At 34.2% G+C, this 21,242-nt stretch overlaps 2 protein-coding genes across 8 annotated transcripts in view; both read right to left on the bottom strand.

Moving 5' to 3' along the window:
* Window positions 1-21,242, bottom strand: part of dlg1 (MAGUK family member discs large 1) — an 889,881-nt gene that overhangs the window by 571,494 nt on the left and 297,145 nt on the right. The gene's annotated exons all lie outside the window — the stretch shown is intronic.
* Window positions 952-8,672, bottom strand: LOC141482935 (uncharacterized). The gene is made up of 2 exons (XM_074176976.1): window positions 8,069-8,672; window positions 952-2,749 (listed from the first exon to the last, which is right to left on the bottom strand). The coding sequence occupies exons 1-2, from the start codon at window positions 8,080-8,082 to the stop codon at window positions 952-954; spliced, it is 1,812 nt and encodes a 603-aa protein (XP_074033077.1). The 5' UTR covers window positions 8,083-8,672.

Below are 21,242 nucleotides of genomic sequence, written 5' to 3'. Positions count from 1 at the left end.
CTTGCTAGAAATTGGTTTTCTGCAAACTCCCGACAACTAAATGGTAAAAAAACGCAACAACTGATTATATCCAGTAACAATAAATACACATCAGGAGAACAATGTGAACTTTTTGGAATTACAATCGATGACACTCTCAGCTGGCACTATCATACTCAAAAACTGAACAGCGAGCTTTCCAGTACAATATTTCTCTTAAGAAAATTGAGATATGTTGTAGGTCCCGAATCACTCAGGCAAATATATTTCGCTTTGGTTCACTCGCGTATTAGATATGGAACCATTCTATGGGGAAATTCCAGCAATGCGCTAAACATCTTTAGATCACAGAAGAAAGCTATTCGTTTTCTGGCTGGAGTCGGACTGAGAGAACACTGTCGTCCCCTCTTTAGTGACATGAAAATAATGACACTACCATGCATTTATATATATATATATATATATATATATATATATATATATATATATGTTATATCTTGTTTTTCACAATTCACTTTTTAAAAATTGGTTTATTTTCTTTATAAACACTTTATTACAATTTGAATATAACGTGAAAAACTTGGAACATTAACAGAATAAATATGAACTGTACTTGAGAATGATTTCTAAGTTAATGAACATCTTTCTGACCTCGCAGGGTCTATTTATACGTTTTGTATGAAAAACAATATTTGAACAGTGTCAGCAATTGCTTTGTCTGGAGCACAAGTGTTCATATTGCTGATACTGCACAATAAGCACTTTTAGCAGGAAGCTGTTATCGCTTTGTAATTTAATACGTGTGAGACGCTAATTCGCATATAACAACTCCCCTTTTATACAAAAAGTTGTTGCTTTTTGCTGCAACTTTTCACAAAACATTTTCCTTGTGGAAACTGGTGTTGAGTTGGATTTCCTCTTTTATAGGTTCCTGGAGGTTGATACTTGGTCTTCTCCTGGGGATGAATCTCGTTAAGATACGGGATGGTTGTCTGTCTGATCTTGGATGATCGGGGGTGGTTGGTTCGAAGTGGATGTAATACCGATTCGTATTGGTCCTTTTCGTCTACATTTGCAAAAGATGTAAAGTATGATTAATACAATGATCAATGTTATAGTGCAATATGTGAACCATGATATGTGCTTGTTCACAAACGGCTCATTGATAAGTTTATCCAATTCTTCGGAATATTGGTTTAATTTATGTTGAGCGATGTTCAACTCGTCAACGTTGATTTTGTTGAGTTTCAGCGGTTTCAGTTCTGGAAGATGTCGTTTTTCAGGAAGATGGTCGCAACAGCTGTATGGTATTCGAACGGCATGGTTTTTGTATGTGACGTTCTTATATCTATCGACGAAGTATTTGGAGTGAATTCTAGTGCTTCCAACGAATGAGCTGCATCCGGGTTGGAGTTTTAGCAGGGAATTGGTTTTGATCACTCGTGTAACTGGTTCCATATTTTCGCAGTTAATGGTGATTGGTAGAACTTCAGATATTGTTATGAGCCACAAATTTAGACTCAGTTCCTGGACATTGTATTCCGTAGCGTAGATCAATGAAGACTGGCAAGTTTTCGGGAGGACGGTCAATCTTCTCAATAGTTGGGCTTCGCATATAGCTTCGCTGTCAATCGGGTAGGGTAGTAGATCGGAACAGATTCTTACGCCATGATTCAGAGTTTTACAGTTTTCTAAATTTTGAAGCGAAATGTACAACAAGGATTCGTCATCTCTCGCAATATATTTTTGAACAGTTAATAATATGTGATGAAGTCCCGTTCGGTTATCTGGAATTGGTATTGGTAAAAGTCGATACAGAGTGTATGTTTCTGGTTCGACCAGTGGAATTTTTAATATGAAAACAATTCTTTTGTCCACTTGATATGCTTCAAGTTCAATGATTTCGATATATTGAGCAACATGTGAGAGCATTGTGGGTAAAGGTAGATTGTTTTTATGGAGTGATTGAGAAATTTCCTGGAGTGAGTTCATTAGGTCATTAGGAGTGATAATTGAACTGTGAAGTATTTTCAATCTAGCGAATGTTATTGAACTCAATATGTCATCAAGAGTTGATTCCAAGAAAAGATAGCTTTCCATTAGTGTTTCACATATTTCCAATGTTTTCAATTGTGCTTCATAATATGCAAGATCGTCTGAAATGTTATAGATTGATTGTTCTATTTGCTTGATATCTCGATTGAAGGTTTCTTCATCGATTTGAAGTTTTTGAATAGTTGTGTTGAAATTTCTAATTACTGATGTGGTCACCGATATTTGATTTTTCAAAAGGTTTTCTAATTGGTGTTCATCTTGAGTGAGTTTATTAATACAGTTGGTGTAATATTCGCCGTCTGACGAGTCTAGATTACCAGTAATGGCTTTCCAGAAGGTGCCTATTCCATTAATTAATCCTCGTTTGGATCTTTTATAATAATTTTGGGTGTCTGCAAATATTTCTCGATATTTCAAGTCGAGTGAGTCAGATATTTGGGTCAATAAACTAATGTGTGTTTTCACTTCGGTTTTGAAGGATAACATTCTAGGGTTTGATTGGTCAAAAGTATATAGCATGTTTTCCAAAATTTTGTTGTTGTTATTTAAGGCAAATTCTATGGAGTCCAAGTCTTTGTAGACGAGAAGAGTCCATTTATCATTGGAAATTTTCAAAGTGCTTTCTTCGTGAAGAAAAATTCCTATTGTGTTATTAATGGGTTGAACGGAATATTGGGAATGTGTTGAGTGCGTTGCTGAAATCAGCAGGAGAATCCTGAAAATGAAATCAATTTTCAGTACAAGGTCGTAGTCTGTCAAAATTTACTTTTGTTTTTTGTCTTGTCTTCCAATTAACTAGCATTGCTGAGTTTTGGTAGATTTCTATAATTTCAAATGGGCCATTAAATTTGTTTTCTAGTTTATTTTTTATTTGGGATTCTTTAACGTAAACATTGTCTCCTACCTTATACTCAGGTATATTTTGTGCAACGTTTCTATCGAATCGAATTTTGGATTTTTCTTTTTGGTCTTGTGTTCTTTGACGAGCAATTTTATAATAATAAGAGATTTTATTATTTAAGTCTCGTATGTACTTAGTTATGAGTTCCTTTTGGTTGTACAGAGTTTCGGGTGGTCTACTAGAGGTGTGTCCAAATAATAGTTCGTAAGGGGTGAATCCGTGTGTTTTGTTTTTGGTGTTATTGTAACAAATTATTGCGTATGGTAAAATACCTAAGGGGTGTTCATCAGGGTTGTCGATTTTATTTGTTCTTATCATTTCTAGAAGGGTCGCGTGAAAACGTTCTAAGGAACCGTTTGATTGCGGATGGTCCACACTAGAAAATGATTGTTTAATGTCATAAAGCGTACAAAGGTCTTTCAGTAGGGCGTTGTTGAATTCTCGACCGAAGTCACAATGAATTCTGAGTGGAGTTCCGTAGTGTTGAAAGTATAGCAGTAAAGTGTTTACTACTGATTTTGCTGATTTATTTTCAATTGGGTAAGCTTGGGTAAATTTTGTGAGTTCGTCTCGAATTGTAAGTATATAATTTTTTGTGGGAATTTCAAGAATGTCAATGTTTATTCTCTCGAATGGTGTTTTCGGAGTTTCTGTAATGACTAGAGGGCTTTTAAGGTTTTGTCTGCAAATTTTTGCTTTTTTGCAAGTTTCGCAGTTCTTTACAAAATTTTCTACATCTTTGATCAGATTTGGCCAATTATATTTTTCTTTTACGCGTCTAACCGTTTCGTTAATTCCTCGATGTAAATTATTTTTTCCTGAATGGCATTGGTCCATTACGATGGGAATTTGGTCTTCGTCGGGAGTTCTTGTTAGATTTTGGCATACTGTTATTTTAATTTCTTTTTCAGCGAAAATGAAAGAAAGAATTTCCAAAATTGGTAAATCCAAATTATTTTCGACAAAGTACGTTTTGGAAATGTCTATTTCATCTGTCCATTTATAAAGGATAAAGAATAGAATTTCTACTGCTGAAGTATGATCGAAGGGTAGAGCAATTATGAAATATTTTCTGTCTTTAACGGTTTTACTTGAGAGAATATTGATTCTATCGTTGTAAAATTCGGCATTTTCCTCGAATATGTCATCTATGATTTTATGATGAAGATCTTCTAGTTTGTTTTGGCAGAAAAAAGTGAGGATGTATTTATGTGATTTGTCTAAAAGTTGCGAATTGTCAAATTTGATTTTTGAGTAATCAATCAGGGATCGAGTTTCATATAAGTGACTGAAATTTTCGTATTCTTGTAAAATTTGTTCGAAGGGGGTTTCTTCGTGTTCTGGTGTTTCTTTGTTTTGTGTTTCTGTGTCTGGTGTTTCTGTGTCTTGTGTTTCTGCGTCTGTTGGTTTGTTCGTTTCATCGATTTCGTTTGAAGCGAGTATCGTAAGTTTTCTGTGAAAATTTACACATTCTCTGAAGTGATTAATTTTGATCCGTGATAAGGCGTCGGCATTTTTGTTTATTTTGCCAGGTTTATACTCTATTTCGTAGTCGTACTCTTCTAATTTGAGTCTCCAACGTGCTAGCCTACTACCTGGGTCTTTTATTGAAAAAAGCCAAGTGAGGGGTCTATGGTCAGTGATGAGTTTGAACTTTCTTCCGAACAGGTATGGTCGAAAGTGTTTCACAGCCCATACAATCGCTAAAAGTTCTCTGTCAATCGTAGAGTACTTTGATTCAGCGTTGCATAGTGTTCTGGAGGCGTATGCTATTGGGAGGTCTTTTCCTATCGGTCCTTGTGAAAGAACAGCTCCTATTGCAAATGCGCTAGCATCTGTCGTTAAGAGGAAAGGTTCTTCGAAGTTGGGGTAAATCAAAATTGGACTAGAAGTAAGGGCTAATTTCAATTCGTTGAATGATTTCAAACATTCTGAGTCGAATTTAAATGGGGTATCTTTCTGTAGTAATTTTGTGAGTGGTTTGGAAATTTTGGCAAAATTTGGTATGAAGCGTCGATAATAACCAGCTAAACCTAAAAATGATTTGATTTCTTTTGGGTTTTTTGGTTGGGGGAATTCTTGGATGCATTCAACTTTGGAGGGGTTTGGTTTAACGCCGTTTTTCGTGATGACGTGTCCAAGATAAGCGACTTCTTTCCTTAAAAATTCGCATTTGTCAGGCTGAATTTTCAAGTTGGCTTTCCTTAGTCTTTTGAACACTTCTGTTAGTCTTGAAATATGTTCGTGGATCGTTGGTGAGTATATAATGATATCGTCCATGTATACAAGACAGCGCTCGTTTTGGATGCCAAGGAGGATGTTATCCATCACTCTTTGGAACGTGGATGGTGCGTTCTTTAATCCAAAAGGCATACGGGCAAATTCATAGTGACCGTTCTCAACAGAAAAGGCTGTTTTTGGAACGTCTTTTGGGTCAATTTCGATCTGGTGAAATCCTGACGCAAGATCGAGGGTGGTAAAATACTGACATTTTCCAAGCTGATCTAGCAGGTCGGAAATGTTGGGTAACGGATATTTATCGGCTACTGACAGTTCGTTCAGTTTTCGATAGTCAATCACAACACGCCATTTGGGTTTTCCTGAAGCATCTAGCTTTTTTGGTACTACCCAAACAGGGGACGACCATGGGGATGTCGAATGTTGAATGATACCTTGATTAAGCATTTTGGAAATTTGGCTTTTGACTTCTTCTTTGTGAATATGAGGGTATCTGTAAGATTTTGTAAACACAGGTCTCGCATTGTTAGTTTCGATTGTGTGTTTAATTTCATTGGTGAAGGTGAGGTTGTCGCCTTCAAGATAAAATATGTCAGAAAATTCTAGGCATAATTCGGTTATCATTTGTTCTTCTTCATGGTTTAAATGGTCAAGTCTGAGTTGGTTTTTTATCTCTTGAGTTCTGTCAATTTGTTCTAAATTATCGTGAGAGGTGTTAAAGTTCAAAATTGATTCAAAGTTTGTTATTGGTTCGAGAAAAAGGTCTGAAAAATCTATTGTTTTGGGGATTGCGTTGGCATTTATGATGGATGTCAAAAATTCACCATTGTTGTCAATTTTTACTAAAGCATTTGGTATTCTGACTTTCTCTTTTTCTTGCGCTAACAGTATAGCGTCGGTATTTTTGAGGTTACTTCTGAGTTTGAATATTCTTTCTGTTCTGGGTTCAATTGAAATTTGGTTTGGTTTCGAATTTTCAGTTACTTCATTATCTATAACTTTGAACAAAGGGACTGTTTTGAAATTTGTAATTAATTGTTTGTTTTTCAGATCAATAATACAATTATAATGTTCTAAAAAATCGGATCCTAATAAACCATCGAATTCAATATCAAGGTTGTGAACATAGACTTTGTGGGGATCATTATCTTTGAAATTGATCAGAGTCGATTCAGTGATTAAAACTTTTTGGTCCGTGATTCCCTGGACTATTACATTTTCTGGGAATCGGTGAAGGTATTTTTCACAAGTTTTTGGTTTGAATATCGAAATTCCTGCACCAGTGTCTATTAAAATTTTGAAGGTATTTGAAAGGTCTTTGATGTAGTATAAGTTTTTTGAATTCATGGAGTGAAGTGAACTTACATGAAGCGTTGTTCCGGGAAGTTCAGATCGGGGTGATAATCTTCTAGGTTCATTGATTGGATTTGAGTTTGAATGTCCGATGTTATGTCTTGGGATTGACTGAAATCTGGGGGGTGATGTTGTGTTGGAAGTGAAAGAAAATCCTGGTATTCTGAGATATTTGGGTTGTTTATATATTGGTCGTGTTGGTCATTTTGGTCATATTGATCGTATTGATCATATTCTTGCGGGCATTGACCATTATCGGTATAATAGTCATTTTCTTGGCTACTAGCTGTATAGTAGTTCTCATACTCCGTGTTATAATCTTGAAGAGGTTGAGATTCTTCATATGTAACGCAATGTGTTCTTTGTTGATTTGAGTTGGGGTTGCGTTGAATTACTGAGGGACGATTCTGGTTTTGGTTTTGGAAATTTGGCCTAGGTGGGGTATTTTGGAATTGCGGTCTTTGTTGATTGTTTTGAAATTGTGGTCTTTGTTGATTGTTTTGAAAATTCGTTTGAGGGCGGTTTTGTTGGGGAAAATTTGATTTCGGAAAGTTCGTATTTTGAAAGGAATTTGTGTTATTTGGTGGTGGTCGTTGTCTTTGGCGGCATTCGTTCGACAAATGACCAAAGCGTCCACAAAAGTTACACGTTCTTGAAGACTGAGGTTGTTGGGGTCTTTTGGAAATGTTGTTTTTCGGTTGGTTATGTTTGTCATGCTTCTGGTTTTCGAAATACGAAAGTTGGAGTTCTCTCCTGATTCGCATATGTGCTTCGAGCATGTCTCTGGGGTTTCCAGCGCGTATGATTTGTCCTAGTCTGGGTTCAAGTCCGGTAAGTAGTGTATTCAGTGTCATTGTTTCGATGAGTCTCGATTGAGCTGTTTTTTGATCGGCAGTGAGAGTAGATTTTTGAATACAAGCGTGCATTTTGGCGTTATGTACTTGTAATCTGTTGAAAAATATCAACGCGGTTTCATTTGGTAGCTGTTTAAGTCTTTGTAGGTCTTGGATCAAGGAGGTGAGATCTCGGGTATCACCAAAGTTTAAATTCAATAGGTGTCTGATCTCTTGATATGTTTCGGGGTTTCGAGAGCTTATCAGTTGGGCAGCTCTTCCGCGAAGTTTGTTTTTAATGTGTATCGTCAGAAGATTTCTTTGGTCGCGAGTTGACATTTGGTATGCACAATCGCAAGCATTTGTAAAAGTTGTAAGAAATATTTGGTCTCCTTCAAATTCAGGGACGATCGAAAATATTTCCGACAATTTATATGGTTCAATTTCGGGAAAAGGTTCAGGGATTGGTTCAGGGGCATTTTCGTTGTCAGGCATATCGCTCAATTAATCGATTCACTGGACTATAATAAATCAATAATAGCAATACTCAATACCTCTGAGATAATCGAACAGTACGATTATTTTGATGATAATTGATCTGTGCAATTATCAACAATTGGTTTTACAATAAGCCAATAATCAATCTGTATGATTATTGCAATGAAATAAAATTCAATACAATAAACGAGATGAATCTTTGTTGACTTACAGTATTTGTTTCATGGGTGATTCGTCTTGTTCTCGAAGTTTTCCACCAGGGGCTTCACTAGGTGTTCCTTCCGTGGTTTTCTTCAAGTGATGACTCCTCGGGTTCTCTTGGTTCTCGCTTTCTCGAAGGGCTCGGTCCTTTGTTTCCTTGAAGGGCTTGGTTCTTTGATTCCTTGAAGGATTGGGATCCACCGCTGCCAGTTAGAATTTTCTTGTTCTAGCAACGTTCAGGAATCCGCACGACTGCGCCAATTTGTTATATCTTGTTTTTCACAATTCACTTTTTAAAAATTGGTTTATTTTCTTTATAAACACTTTATTACAATTTGAATATAACGTGAAAAACTTGGAACATTAACAGAATAAATATGAACTGTACTTGAGAATGATTTCTAAGTTAATGAACATCTTTCTGACCTCGCAGGGTCTATTTATACGTTTTGTATGAAAAACAATATTTGAACAGTGTCAGCAATTGCTTTGTCTGGAGCACAAGTGTTCATATTGCTGATACTGCACAATAAGCACTTTTAGCAGGAAGCTGTTATCGCTTTGTAATTTAATACGTGTGAGACGCTAATTCGCATATAACATATATATATATATATATATATATATATATATATATATATATATATATATATATATAAATAGAGATTTTATTGAGTGGTCATGATACAAATCAAAAATGAAACAATTTTTTGGAGTGTTGTGTCCACGAATTGTTTTATATATATATATATATATATATATATATATATATATATATATAATATATATATATATATATATATATATATATATATATATATATATATATATATATATATATATATATATATCAAACCCTTCGAGAAATACATTCAAACAAAGGAAACTATACTATTTCGTCAGATCTTCACAAATACGACACGAGATCAGTAAACCAAATAGCACTAAAACTTTTCGGGCTAAATAAGTCGAAGTCAAATTCCCTCAATTTGAAACGTTATAACAATTTGAGCTAAGAAGGGCTCTGAATGATAGACATTTCAAGGCTAATGTGAAATGTCTACTCCTAAAAAATTGTTTTTATAGTGTAGAAGAATTTACGAAATATTCTTTTTAATGTAATAGAAAAAAATGTTTTTGTGATTGTTTTTACATTTTCACATATTGTCTCTCAATATTTTTTGTACTATGTGAAGTGCTGTAAACCACTGTGTGAAATAGCCAATAAAGTCTATCTATCTATCTATCTATCTATCTATCTATCTATTCAGATTCCTTATAATTCACATTTATCAATAATTTCGGTGGTCCAAAAAAATTGATAATCAACAAATCCGTTTTTAATCAATAAGTTTTTTTGGAAACATTTTTTTGAAAATAATTTTTTCAATTCTCAATTTTGATGAGTTGAAAGAATATTTTGTCATTGAAGGTCCAAAGTGTGCGTGTCTTGCGCAAGCCAAAGTACCCGTTCTAGGACGTATTCCGTTCTAGGACGTATTTTCGACCGTCTGGGAAAATTATAAATATTGGTCCAACAGTTCCAGGAATAAGACTTTCTTTTGGGAAATTTCGTATTTTTTTTTTAATATATTCCAAAATTGAAAAATGTCAAATAGTTTTTGAGATATTTGCAAAAAAACTAAATCCCTAAATTGATTTGCCTAACCGTTACTACGTGGTAGGAGATCATCATGAAAAATAAGAAAAACACTTTCTATACTTTTATACCACTTGTATTTGTAACTAACGTTTCTGTAGTTTCATCCTATAAGTATGGACATTCTCAAACTGATACAATTAAACCAAACCCCTTTTTTTCAGTTAATTTTTTATAACATTCGTAAGCGACACTTGAAATATTTCAAAAATCATCTACGCGCTATTTCGAATCGAATGACATCTCGTTTATATTTTTCGGAGGCGGAGAGAAAAGTTTGACACGAAGAACAGAGTACTCTTGGCAGGGGGCTAACTAGAATATGAATGTAGTCCAACCCGTCTCCAAAGCTGTGAGCAAAAACCTTCAAAAAATTATGAATTCATGGCACTGTTACTCATATTCTTCAAAGTTAGAAAAGAACCTATCAATATGGAAGTTGGTAAAAAATATATTGCTTCCTTTCGTGAATAGTATTTGTCGATGAGCAGAGACGAGCGCTATATCCCTAAATCTGATAGTTATTTTGGATAGAAGCACCCAATTCGTTGATTCAAGGAGCAAGTGGTTTTGCCTCAAGGAAACTTGGATTTTGGAGAATTCAGAACTAGGTACTTCATGAATTTTTAGGTTAGATCTTCTCCCAACCCGAGACATCACTACAGTTAGGAGTTATCATGGTCAAACACGCAAGGTGGGTCGTTCTATTTTAACAAAAAGTTTCTCGTCAAGGCTCGTGAAAATTATGAGAAGATAATATTTGGGATTCTCAACAAATTTATTCAGAAATTCCAGTGTTGAATATTGAATTCCACGTAAGTTAAGGTATGTGAGGATCACTAAGTAGGTAAGCGTTACTCTATATAATTGCTCCTTCAAGCAGGATTCAATTAACTACCGTAACATCATTTCTAATCACTAAAACTCAATTCACTGAATACTAATTGACGGAAGTCTATAGTAATAATTTTTTCCTATACAAATCTCACTGAAGTGTAAAGAGCATTTCCAAGAAGACAATAAATTGTTTTCATTTATATTCCAAATTATTGAGATTGGATCTCATTCTATTACGTAACTGTTCAATTTCGAGAAGTTTCGACAAAAAATGAATGCATCTTGTTAAGAAATAGATTATCCTCTAACAACCGAGAAGTCACACGTATTTCTGAAAATCTTTGTTTCCGAAAGGAAAAAGATCACGTCCATGAACGCAAGATAGATAAGTTTCAATTAACACTTTGACCACAAGCTCACGTCTAGGAGTTTTTTCGATATTAGTCCAGTTTCGTTAAACTTTGTGATGAGTGAAAGTATGATGAAATCCTAAACTAGACATATAGGACTAATTTATTATTCAATGATCGAAAAATGTCGTGATTAGCTATTAGTGAGAATGAAGTTTGTCGAAGGCGAGCATCATAAATCATAGAAGTCCGTAATGACGATTTCTCGCATGTTACAGTTGCATTTTTTGTCAGAAATGGCATTCTTTGAATTTTGAAAGAAAGTCTCTGAGAAAGCTTTTTTCTCATTTAATTCCGTTGTAGGGTTTTTCCTAAAAATAGTCTAAAATCATTTCACTTTTTTATTGATTTTTATTTTATATTATAAATTTTTGTTAGGATATTATTTTTTCATAACTGCATTATGGAGCAGTCGCCCAGAATATCCATCTGCTTGGATTTTATATGTTAATTCTTTTTGTTTATTTTTACTTATCATTTTCGTATTTTCTCATCGCATATTATTGAAATACTCTCTTCTCTCGAAACGAAAGTTTATTGCCGGAAAACAGATGAATATTTAGAACGACACCACTTGGGACGTTTCGAGTAGGTACTCATTGTTAACACTTTTATGGATTAGGATAAGGAATTCGGTCCCAAGTGGTTGATCCTTTTCGACTATATTCATGACCCCCACCATTTGTCAGTAATTATTTTTCAAGAGTTACTTCGAACATATTTCTTAGCTGATACATTCATTCTGTTCTGGGATTTCGGCCGAGAAGTATTTCTTATTCAGGGGTTTACGTCGAGATGAACCCGCTCTACAGTCTCCTCGCTGATCGAGAAAAGACATAGCGTTAGTTCCCCGAGGTTATTCTGTAATTTTCTTTATGTGTTGTTTGTTGTTGTGCTTTGTTGTTACTGAATTTTGTTATTGATAAACGCTGTGTTCGTCTAAATAATAATTCACCTATAACCAATACCGACACTATGTTATGACTTAATATTCAAATGTCATTTTCCGTCACACAATTTCAACAGCAACAGGTTTATTCATTTTTGAGATGTTTGTATTGATTCAAAAAATAATGGCTGTTAGTTTACCCCCCAGATATTATTATTATTCAAACAAAAATTCAACTCAAAGTCTAAATACCTGAGTATGAGTATCGCAAGCTATGAATGGTTTGTTTTTTTTCAAAGCATTTTTCCATTCCATAAATCAAACTGAAAAACTGAAAACAATATAAATAGAAACACTAAGTTGACTTTCGAAATCTCATCTTAATCAATCATTTCATTAATAGCCGTATATTTGTTCTACTACTGTGAATAAAGTATTAAAAAAAAATAGAAAAATCCAAATCCAATAGGTGAATGAATGTCATTACGATGTCATCGATGACATTAGTAGATGAAACTTATTCCGTGACATAAAAATCGTAATTCATGAGTGGATTGTGTTTTTTCTTATAATGTTATCCAGATTGGTACTGAAGAGCCCCAAGGCAAGTGTCTTACGGCGAAACATCGATGTCTACCAGTGAGGATGACAGTGTTTCATGTTAATGCAATTTTTTACCATTCATTTAGTGTAGAACTCCTGTGAATGATATCTAATTTTATTCCATAACGAATGTTTGGAATATAAACTGAGTAGAGAAAAGTGTCTTCTGTATAATTCAGTGTTCATATAAAAGTATTTGTTTCGAAATAATTTTTCATTCGTGTAATTCAATGTTTCTATGAAAGTAGTTGTTTCAGGAGGAATTTTTTTTCCAGTTTGTGTCTGAAAGTTACTTTTTTGCGTGATCTACACATCAATGTATAGACTTACTTATTTCAAAATTGACTACTTATCTCCTTTCTTTGGAAGATTCCCACATTTTTTTTGTATCAAGATGAAGTAATAGAAAGCCAAACACTTTCTTTCCCACAAAAATCCAATTGAACATGTCACAGTGGTTTATATTAGGTACGTAGTTACTTTTCGGGGTGAACTTTTCCGTTTGCCCTTTTTTACACTTCATCAGATTATCTGTTTTATTGATTTGTTGATATTAGGTTGAATACCTAAAAGAAAAAACAACAACATTGATTTATCCACAAAAAGTCTCTCAAATAATATTTATTCCTATCTGATTGGTTATCATCATTATGGAATGTTCCTCGTAAGTGAAAAGACGGGCGAAATTTAGTTTACAAATAATTAATTCAGATGTCTATCGCCAAATATTTCAGTATCAGAAATGTGGTCAGGTATAAGAAAAACATCAAAACGGATTGCTTCGAATTGTGAGAAATGATAAGGGATATAACCAGATTGTATTTCCCGTTAATTGCAAATGATGATTATGAATAATAAAACTGGAATATCTGATGTAGATTAAATCCAAAACAATCACTTTTTATTGTGTGGTTTATAGACCAAGTTTGTCTTCAGGATTTGACGTCTTCATCTTCTGTAGATGACAATTTATTTGGTGGAACACGCATCGAGAAAAATACTGCAGTTCTGGAGTTCGAAAAAAGTGTTTGCTTTGAAATCATGATCATATTTGATACTGAATTGATCACTGAATATAAACTGGATACAATTTTGAGAAAGTTTGACACCATATAATAATAGCGAATATTTTGAGAATTTTTCATACTACAACATCAACCTGGCCTACAAAATCTTGAGACTTATCGATTTTGTTTTCATCAATATTACGAAATCAAGATTCAGGTTTTATTGTATCAAGGTCAACGAAATCAGAATTGATCGGTAATTGGATGCAATGAGGCACGAATCATTTCTTCGCGTTCGCATTGAAGAAACTTCAATACCCGTTGATCATGAAAAGCAACTGAACCACTTTTTCAGTCTAGACAGAGAAATTGAAACATGGTGGATTCGATTAAGTACGTATTTTGAATATATAATGGTTTCGAAAGCAAACTGTTTTATTCATCTCCGAAATTGTTCCGTAGTTTCACGTAATAAATAATTTTTACTAGGGAAAAAATAATATTGGTATGTTTATCTATTACATGGATTTCTTTTTTTTTTTTCGAATTAGTAAATTATTTGAGAAAAATTGTGAGCTGTAATAATCGTTGGAGAGGGTGGTCCATCAATACACATAATTGAAACTTTTTCAGAATGACTAGGAGTTCTACAACAAAATATCCTTTTTTGCTTGTGATATTGTGGAAATTCATCAATCGATTCTTGCCAACTGAAACTCCCAAAATGGTTCATGAAACTAACTGTTACAAAAATGATTCAGTTTTGAATCATTAAGCATACATTTAGCATATTTCATAAAACATTTTCTGTTTGTTCACCAGATGTCATCGATAAAATGGTTTATGATGATTAATGTATCAGCGTTTAAATTTGACTACATCGTGATCATATAGTCATCTGGAGTTTGTCATGACATTCGAATAATTTATTTTACAAATTCGTCTGAAAATTTAGTTCATATGTGACACTTCGCAAAATTTGTGTACACTTTCTAAAAATTATGATTTAAGCTTTCATTTGTTTTGTAATATCATCCAAAAAACCGTTGATTCCTTGAAATCAGAAAATTTCTTTGAAGAAACACCCCTTTGAAAATGTAGAATTAGTATTTATAGTTTTAATTGAGCGGCGAAAATACGAATAAGAACAGATGGGGGTGCTTCAACAAAAATAAATAGTTTGACCCACTGACCCACAACAAAAAAATCCATTCCGACTAACTTCTTCAACTCATTACCACATTTCTCCCAAGGAAACTATTATATTTTTCTCTTGGAAAGCTCCTACTTTTTTCAGACTCTGTTTATCAATTATTCTTCATTTCTTCAAATTATATTTAGAATCTTCGAATCCGAATTAGAATTTGATAATTTACTATATATCATCAGTTCAAGAAATTATGAGCAGAAACTTTTCTCTAGATTATTTTTTGTTTCTAGTTTGATTGACGACGTGCAAACTTGTCCAATTCGAGACATACCCCAATTTTTTGCGTACTACAACTCCATAATAATCTTTGTTCAATCTCGATGAGTTCTTCCGAATCGTGAAACGATACAAACGATACAGTCAAATGTGCCAAAAAAAAGTTAAATCCTCATATATCGATCTTGAAGTCATTAAAATGAATTCAATGAAAAATCGATTTCGACTAATTTCTTCAACTCATTACCACATTTCTCCCAAGGAAACTATTATCTTTTTCTCTTGAAAAGGTCATTGAATCCGAATTAGAATTTTATAATTCACTATATATCAGTTCAAGAAGTCATGAGCAGAAACTTTTCTCTAGATTACTTCTTGTTCCTAGTTTGATTAATACCGTGCAAACTTGGCCAACTTCGAGACATACTTCAATTTTTTGTGTACTATAACTCCAAAATAAGCTTTGTTTAATCTAGATGAGTTCTTCACAATCGTGAAACTTAGTTTCGTATTTAATTCTAGAATACCAACGAATGACAAAGAAATAAACGAGCGAGCAAAAACCTCACACCGAGACGTCTCCTTTCATTAAACACAATTAACTTATTAAAAAGTTTTGGCTTCCGAGATATTCCATTTAAATATAATTTTCCGGAATTGTCTGGAGCAGATGAATCTGTTCAATGCTGAGAGCCGAGTTTGTAGCACTGTTTTGAATTGGTTGTTTTTCTATGGAATATGCGGCGTATCAGAAAGGGCGTAACTGAGGACTAAGGGCGTTGCCGCTTAAAGAGAAATGGTTATACAGGGTTCTTTTTCATTCTGCCATCCGGAAACTGAGCCCAAGTGAGAATTGATGCGGTTTTTCCATATTCACTCAACCACTGATGTCAGAGCCAACAATATGTACAGTTATAATGAGTAGAGTTATAATGAAGAAAAAATAGGACTTGGAAGCGAGTTTTTCATGAAGTTTTGATTATTTGTACATCCAAACTACGACAGACAAGTCAACGTGGAAGTTTATGATGAAGAGACACGGGGTCACACAGAAGTTTGGCCTTGTGTGTTCAGACAGGTTTCAATGGTCAGCAGTCTGAGTTTCTGAAATTCAGGTTGAGCCTCGACTAGAGTTTTGAATTACTTGAAGTTTCGTCTTTGACTCTGGAGTCATTTTCAAAAACTAGAAGATATTTTGTGATTTGACGCCGGAGTTTCAATTTTCCTACTCTCCACCCCAGGATTCGCAATAGGTATTCACAAAGTTCCCAATATGTCTACTGCTAAGCAAGGACTGAAGATCTTCAGGCTCTAGGCGAGAATATATTTGCTGAATAAGGTGGTATGGAGGACTGGTAGCGGAAGCGAGAATGGGGACGGTAATGGAATAGAGGATGATTGTTATGAAAGTTCATTATGGCATCTCTTGAGAACAACTTGCCTCATCTGTGAGTAAAACTCCACAAGTGAACTGACATTGAATTTTGCTAACTTCTTGAAGAATTGCTTCCTCTAATTATATAGTGCCATTATTGTCCTCAATCTATACCAGGACGCTCAGCATTAACATCTGCTAGTCCATAAAGGAAATGCATTGCAGCTACTTGATAGTATGTACTTAGACATCCGTGTTTGTACGCCAAAACAAATTAATGATAACACTTGTCACCTACTGTCAAAAAAATTCGCCTTACTAGTGATTTGTAAATATTGTGGCAGCATTCTCTTATCGTTGAAAAAACCTATAAACAACTTGAAAGAACCAAAAATTACAGACAAGCAGTATCGTGGTTGAATCATTCTTCACTGCACTAATTAATGTCATTTCGGTAATGATTTCATAAGTTATTCCAACCTTGTTGGGTTTGACAGGTGACTGAATCAGAAGTATATAATTTGTATCCCTTATTTATGAACCACATTCAATTTTCACTTCTATTCGAAAATGTTCAAAAATAAAAATTATAATAAAACATATTTGAAGAGAAGGTTTTATATAAGTTCACTGAAAATGTTAAACTAATTTCTTCCATTGTTTGATCTAGGTTATTCTATGAGTAAGAAGCTGGCCGCGAATACAAAATAGGTAATCTTGAGCGGAAAAAATTGGAATATGTTATAGAATAACCTATAGATCAAACAATTAAAGAAACTATTTTTTCAATCCAGTGATTTGTATAAAAGCTCGACTTCAAACATGCTCTCTAACGAATTGTTCAATTTGACAGTGGCGTACAATGATGTTTGTCATAAATATCAATAAATCAATCAAAAATCACAATCAATTTTATCTCATGAAAAAAAGCCCCTTGTTACTGCAAATGTATACACCAGTTATTAATAGAATAATAATATTTATAGTGAAAATTTGACACTCCATTACTCGGAAACGATGTAAATTTGGACCTAACGTTCATATAAACCTATTTTCATGAATATGGCAAGTAACCACCATCTGAAATTGATGACATCATTTAAGATGCACGTGATTAATTTCAATTTTTTTCCCGTTTAACATTTTTATTGGTTTGTTCAAACGATTTGATTAATCATATAAGTTGTTCTTCATTCATTCTTGGTTTATCAATAGACCCGGGTTAAGAACTGGCCTTTTACATTTTTGTGTGGAAGTGTGACGGTTCCATGTATCATTTCAAAATGAAATACCAACACACGGTTGATATTTTAGTATATTTATTCTAATTCACACAAAATATATACCAATAGTCGAATTGCATCCAATACTGATAATAAGTAGGTACAATTACTCTGTACAATAAATTCATAGTAATCAATCACCCTGTAAAAATATTCATTCCTTCAGTTGATCATTTCTTGTTGTCAAATTCCATGTTCTTTGGGGTAATCAGATAAGTTCGACCTTGGAGCAAAAATCCTAATCTTCATGGAAAAAGAGGTTCAGTTTTCATTCTTATCAAAGGAAGTTTTGGTTATTTTTCACTGAGCAAGTGTTTCAGTCCACATTTGTGGACTTAAGGAATCGAAATAGAAAACAAGAGTAAATATTAATAATTGTTATCTGAAGGTATAACATACCCACTCTTTTGGGGATATTCGTAACATACTTCGGTTGGTTTTCACAATCTAATCTAATAAGGCAAGCCATCATATAAAGTAAGGATCCTTTTTTCGAGTATATACAAAGGAACATGCTAATTCGACCGATTTCTCCTTCCAGATCTTCTTATTTCCACCCTCAATCTTCCTTATTCTGCTTTCGGCAGCCTACTGTAACATTGTTGGAAGGGCGACATTTATATCACTCCAGGAGCAGGCTATCTTTGGGAGTTAATGCTACTTTTTGGCTGAACCACGTGGTCACTCCATGACAAGTAAGATCTCTCCTCATATATTTGTAACAGACATAGAACTCAGAAACCAAACTGAATCTGTCACCGTCAATAAAGGAAACAACTTGGATGCTGAAGGGAAAACTGTGATTAATTCATAAGTTTGCGACCAATTGAGGTTAGAGCCATAGAAAAAACAAATTTACTAGCTGAACAGTTTGCGTCCCACTCCACAGTCGATTTTCTGGGAAAGGCACCACCCACTATTTCCACACTAGAATCTACAATGCTGAAATTACTTTTCGACAACGTTTAGTCAGGCGAATTTTGGAACAGTTCAATATCAACAAGGCGTCTGTCTGGTCCTGATGAATTGCCCGTCATCGTACTTAAAAAGTGCGCAAATGAATTCACACCAGTATTTTGCAGAATTTTCAACTTGCCTTACAGGAAAGGGGTTTTTCCTTCTTGTTGGAAGATTGCTTGCGGTCAGCCTATTCCCGAAAAGGGCAAGAAAAATCTTCCAAATAACTATAGACCAGTCGCTTTGATATCAGTGATATCAAAAATCATGAAGAAAGCCGTAAACCACCATAACCTCAAATATTTGGAAGGCTTTAACATCTTGAGTGATCATCAATATGGCTCTCGGAAATAAAGATAAACAGGCGACCTTCTATGGTATGTCACCTATATTTGGAATAACACAATCAAAAAACATGGGGAGTCAAGAGCTGTTGCGCTTGATATTTCTAAGGCCTTTGACCGTGTGTGGCATGAAACTTTGCTGGCCAAATTTCGATGCTATGGCTTGTAGGAACATTTATGTGTATGGCTCTTCAGCTTCCTGAAAAAACTTTTCCTGCAAGTGGCCGTCGGTGGATATCTCTCGAATACTTTCAACATCAATGCTGGTGTTTCTCAGGGATCAATATTATCCCCAAACCTCGTTTTGTTGTATATCAACGACTTATTGAAAAAAAAAACAAGAATCCAATATATTGCTTTGCTGACGACAGCACACTGGTCTCGTCATTCCATTTGGATTCCAGGACATCGGCTACGGATGCACATCTTCACCGGCAGCAGGAGGTTGCATATCTCAATGAGGATCTAGAAGTAATTTTGAATTGGGGTGAAAGTAATCAGGTTCAATTCAATGCCATGAAAACCCAGGCATCGGTTCTCCCCAAAAAAACGTCTCCGAACCGGATATAATAATGTTAGGTCAGACAATTCGCGACGAACTGTGGCTGATTATCGTTTTGAGGTTCAAACTCGTACACCTCGAATTTCACTTTTTAAAAACTCTTTTCAGGTGACTCTGTGAATAACATATATTTATAATTTCCCCTTTTTTGATTTTTTTAAAAATTTTTTAGATATGAATGAGTTGAAATAAAAAAAAACAAGAAGTAAATCATCATTACCCATTTAAAAAATAGGTTCCTAGAGAAAGCTGACATCTGGCTGCTTATTACTATCTGAAATATTCCTTCAATCCAAAGTGCCTAGCAATCTACTTTCACTCCACTACTTTTTACATAGCTCTGATTAATATTGAGAAAATCCAACTCATTCAATACACAGAAACATAATATTATATATAGCATTAGTTTGTTCATTTGTGTTCATCTGTGTTCAAATTGTAATATTTCATTTTCTAGCATACATGTTACATAATTGTTATGCTTTCTTCTATAATATTATATTTCCAATATTTCGACAATGAATACTGTCATCATCAGGGGGCTACAAGGCTTTCGCTGCATTCCTAAATAATTTCAAGGCTTTGTTAGGTTTATATATATATATATATATATATATATATATATATATATATATATATATATATATATATATATATATATATATATATATATATAAAATCTAGAAAGGTTAATGCAGTCAAGCTGCTGGAAAATAATTCCATGATTGATTTCAATTTAAATTGAAATCAATATGGGAATCATCAAAGAGTACTTATCTATTAATTTTTTGATTCTCATGGAATTATTTTCCAGCAGCTTGACTGTATTAACCTTTCTAGATTTCATATCATTTCTAGAAACATGTGGATTCGTTTTCCGATGGCATTTCAGGTTATCTTCTTAAATTTCTGCTACCGCAGTTGTCGGTTGATTGGTCAAACCACCAACACTGACATAAAAATTTGGCAAGTTGACTTGGGTGTCACACCAATAGGTGGTTCCACTTATGTTTCGCTTGCGTTTACGCAGCTATTTTTATCAAGTACTTTTTCGGTTTTTTCTCATTTTGTTTTCAATCGAGGACCGCCTGCCCGGTACTGACGATGCCCAATAGGCTGAAACAGCTGTATACCGGTGGCTCTTAAATTGAAATCAATATGGGAATGATCAAAAAGTACTCATCTATTCATTTTTCAATTATCATATGCGAGCGCTTTCAATAGCAGGCTGTGCTACCTTCATGGCTCTACTCAAACTGACCATTTTATCTTCCTGTTTGTTCTTTCATAGGGTTAGAACGTCTTGGTGCATGTATTTGTCCTCTCCTTTCATCCGGATGTCTCTTCAAATTTGCCTTTATCTATATTCATATATATTTTACTGGGGCTATCAATAATTAACATCAAAATCTTCACAAATCCATTCATTTGCCGGTAAATCGGTTGCAGGGTAGATATATTCAAACTTTTACCAGCATCCCTCTCCGATGAGCTGCGACATTCAAATTCCATCTTCAAGAATGTACCATCCTCTTTCACAAAAGAATTCCATTATTTCGCTAGATTTGAAATATCATAAACTTATCTGTTTGACATAACGTTGTTCGGACTCATCACAACAATTGATCGAAATTTAAAAAAAATATTCATGCACTCTCGTTCACCGAAATTCATACTTTGGCAGTAGGAAATATTCAATTGAAAAAGTGATATTTTCAGGAGAGATTTTTCGGAAAAACACTTTTATGTATTTCCACTTCTCCATTATCAAATGAAAAATTTGGGAAATTCCCAAAGGAAGAAGGAAAGAAAACAACTTCTATGAAAACCC

Source organism: Leptinotarsa decemlineata, unplaced genomic scaffold, assembly GCF_025532065.1.
Source record: "Leptinotarsa decemlineata unplaced genomic scaffold, Ldec_3_MD MMD2_tig00002159_RagTag_RagTag, whole genome shotgun sequence".
In the NCBI taxonomy this organism is placed as follows: domain Eukaryota; kingdom Metazoa; phylum Arthropoda; class Insecta; order Coleoptera; family Chrysomelidae; genus Leptinotarsa; species Leptinotarsa decemlineata.
This window is presented reverse-complemented; position numbering and strand designations above follow the sequence as displayed.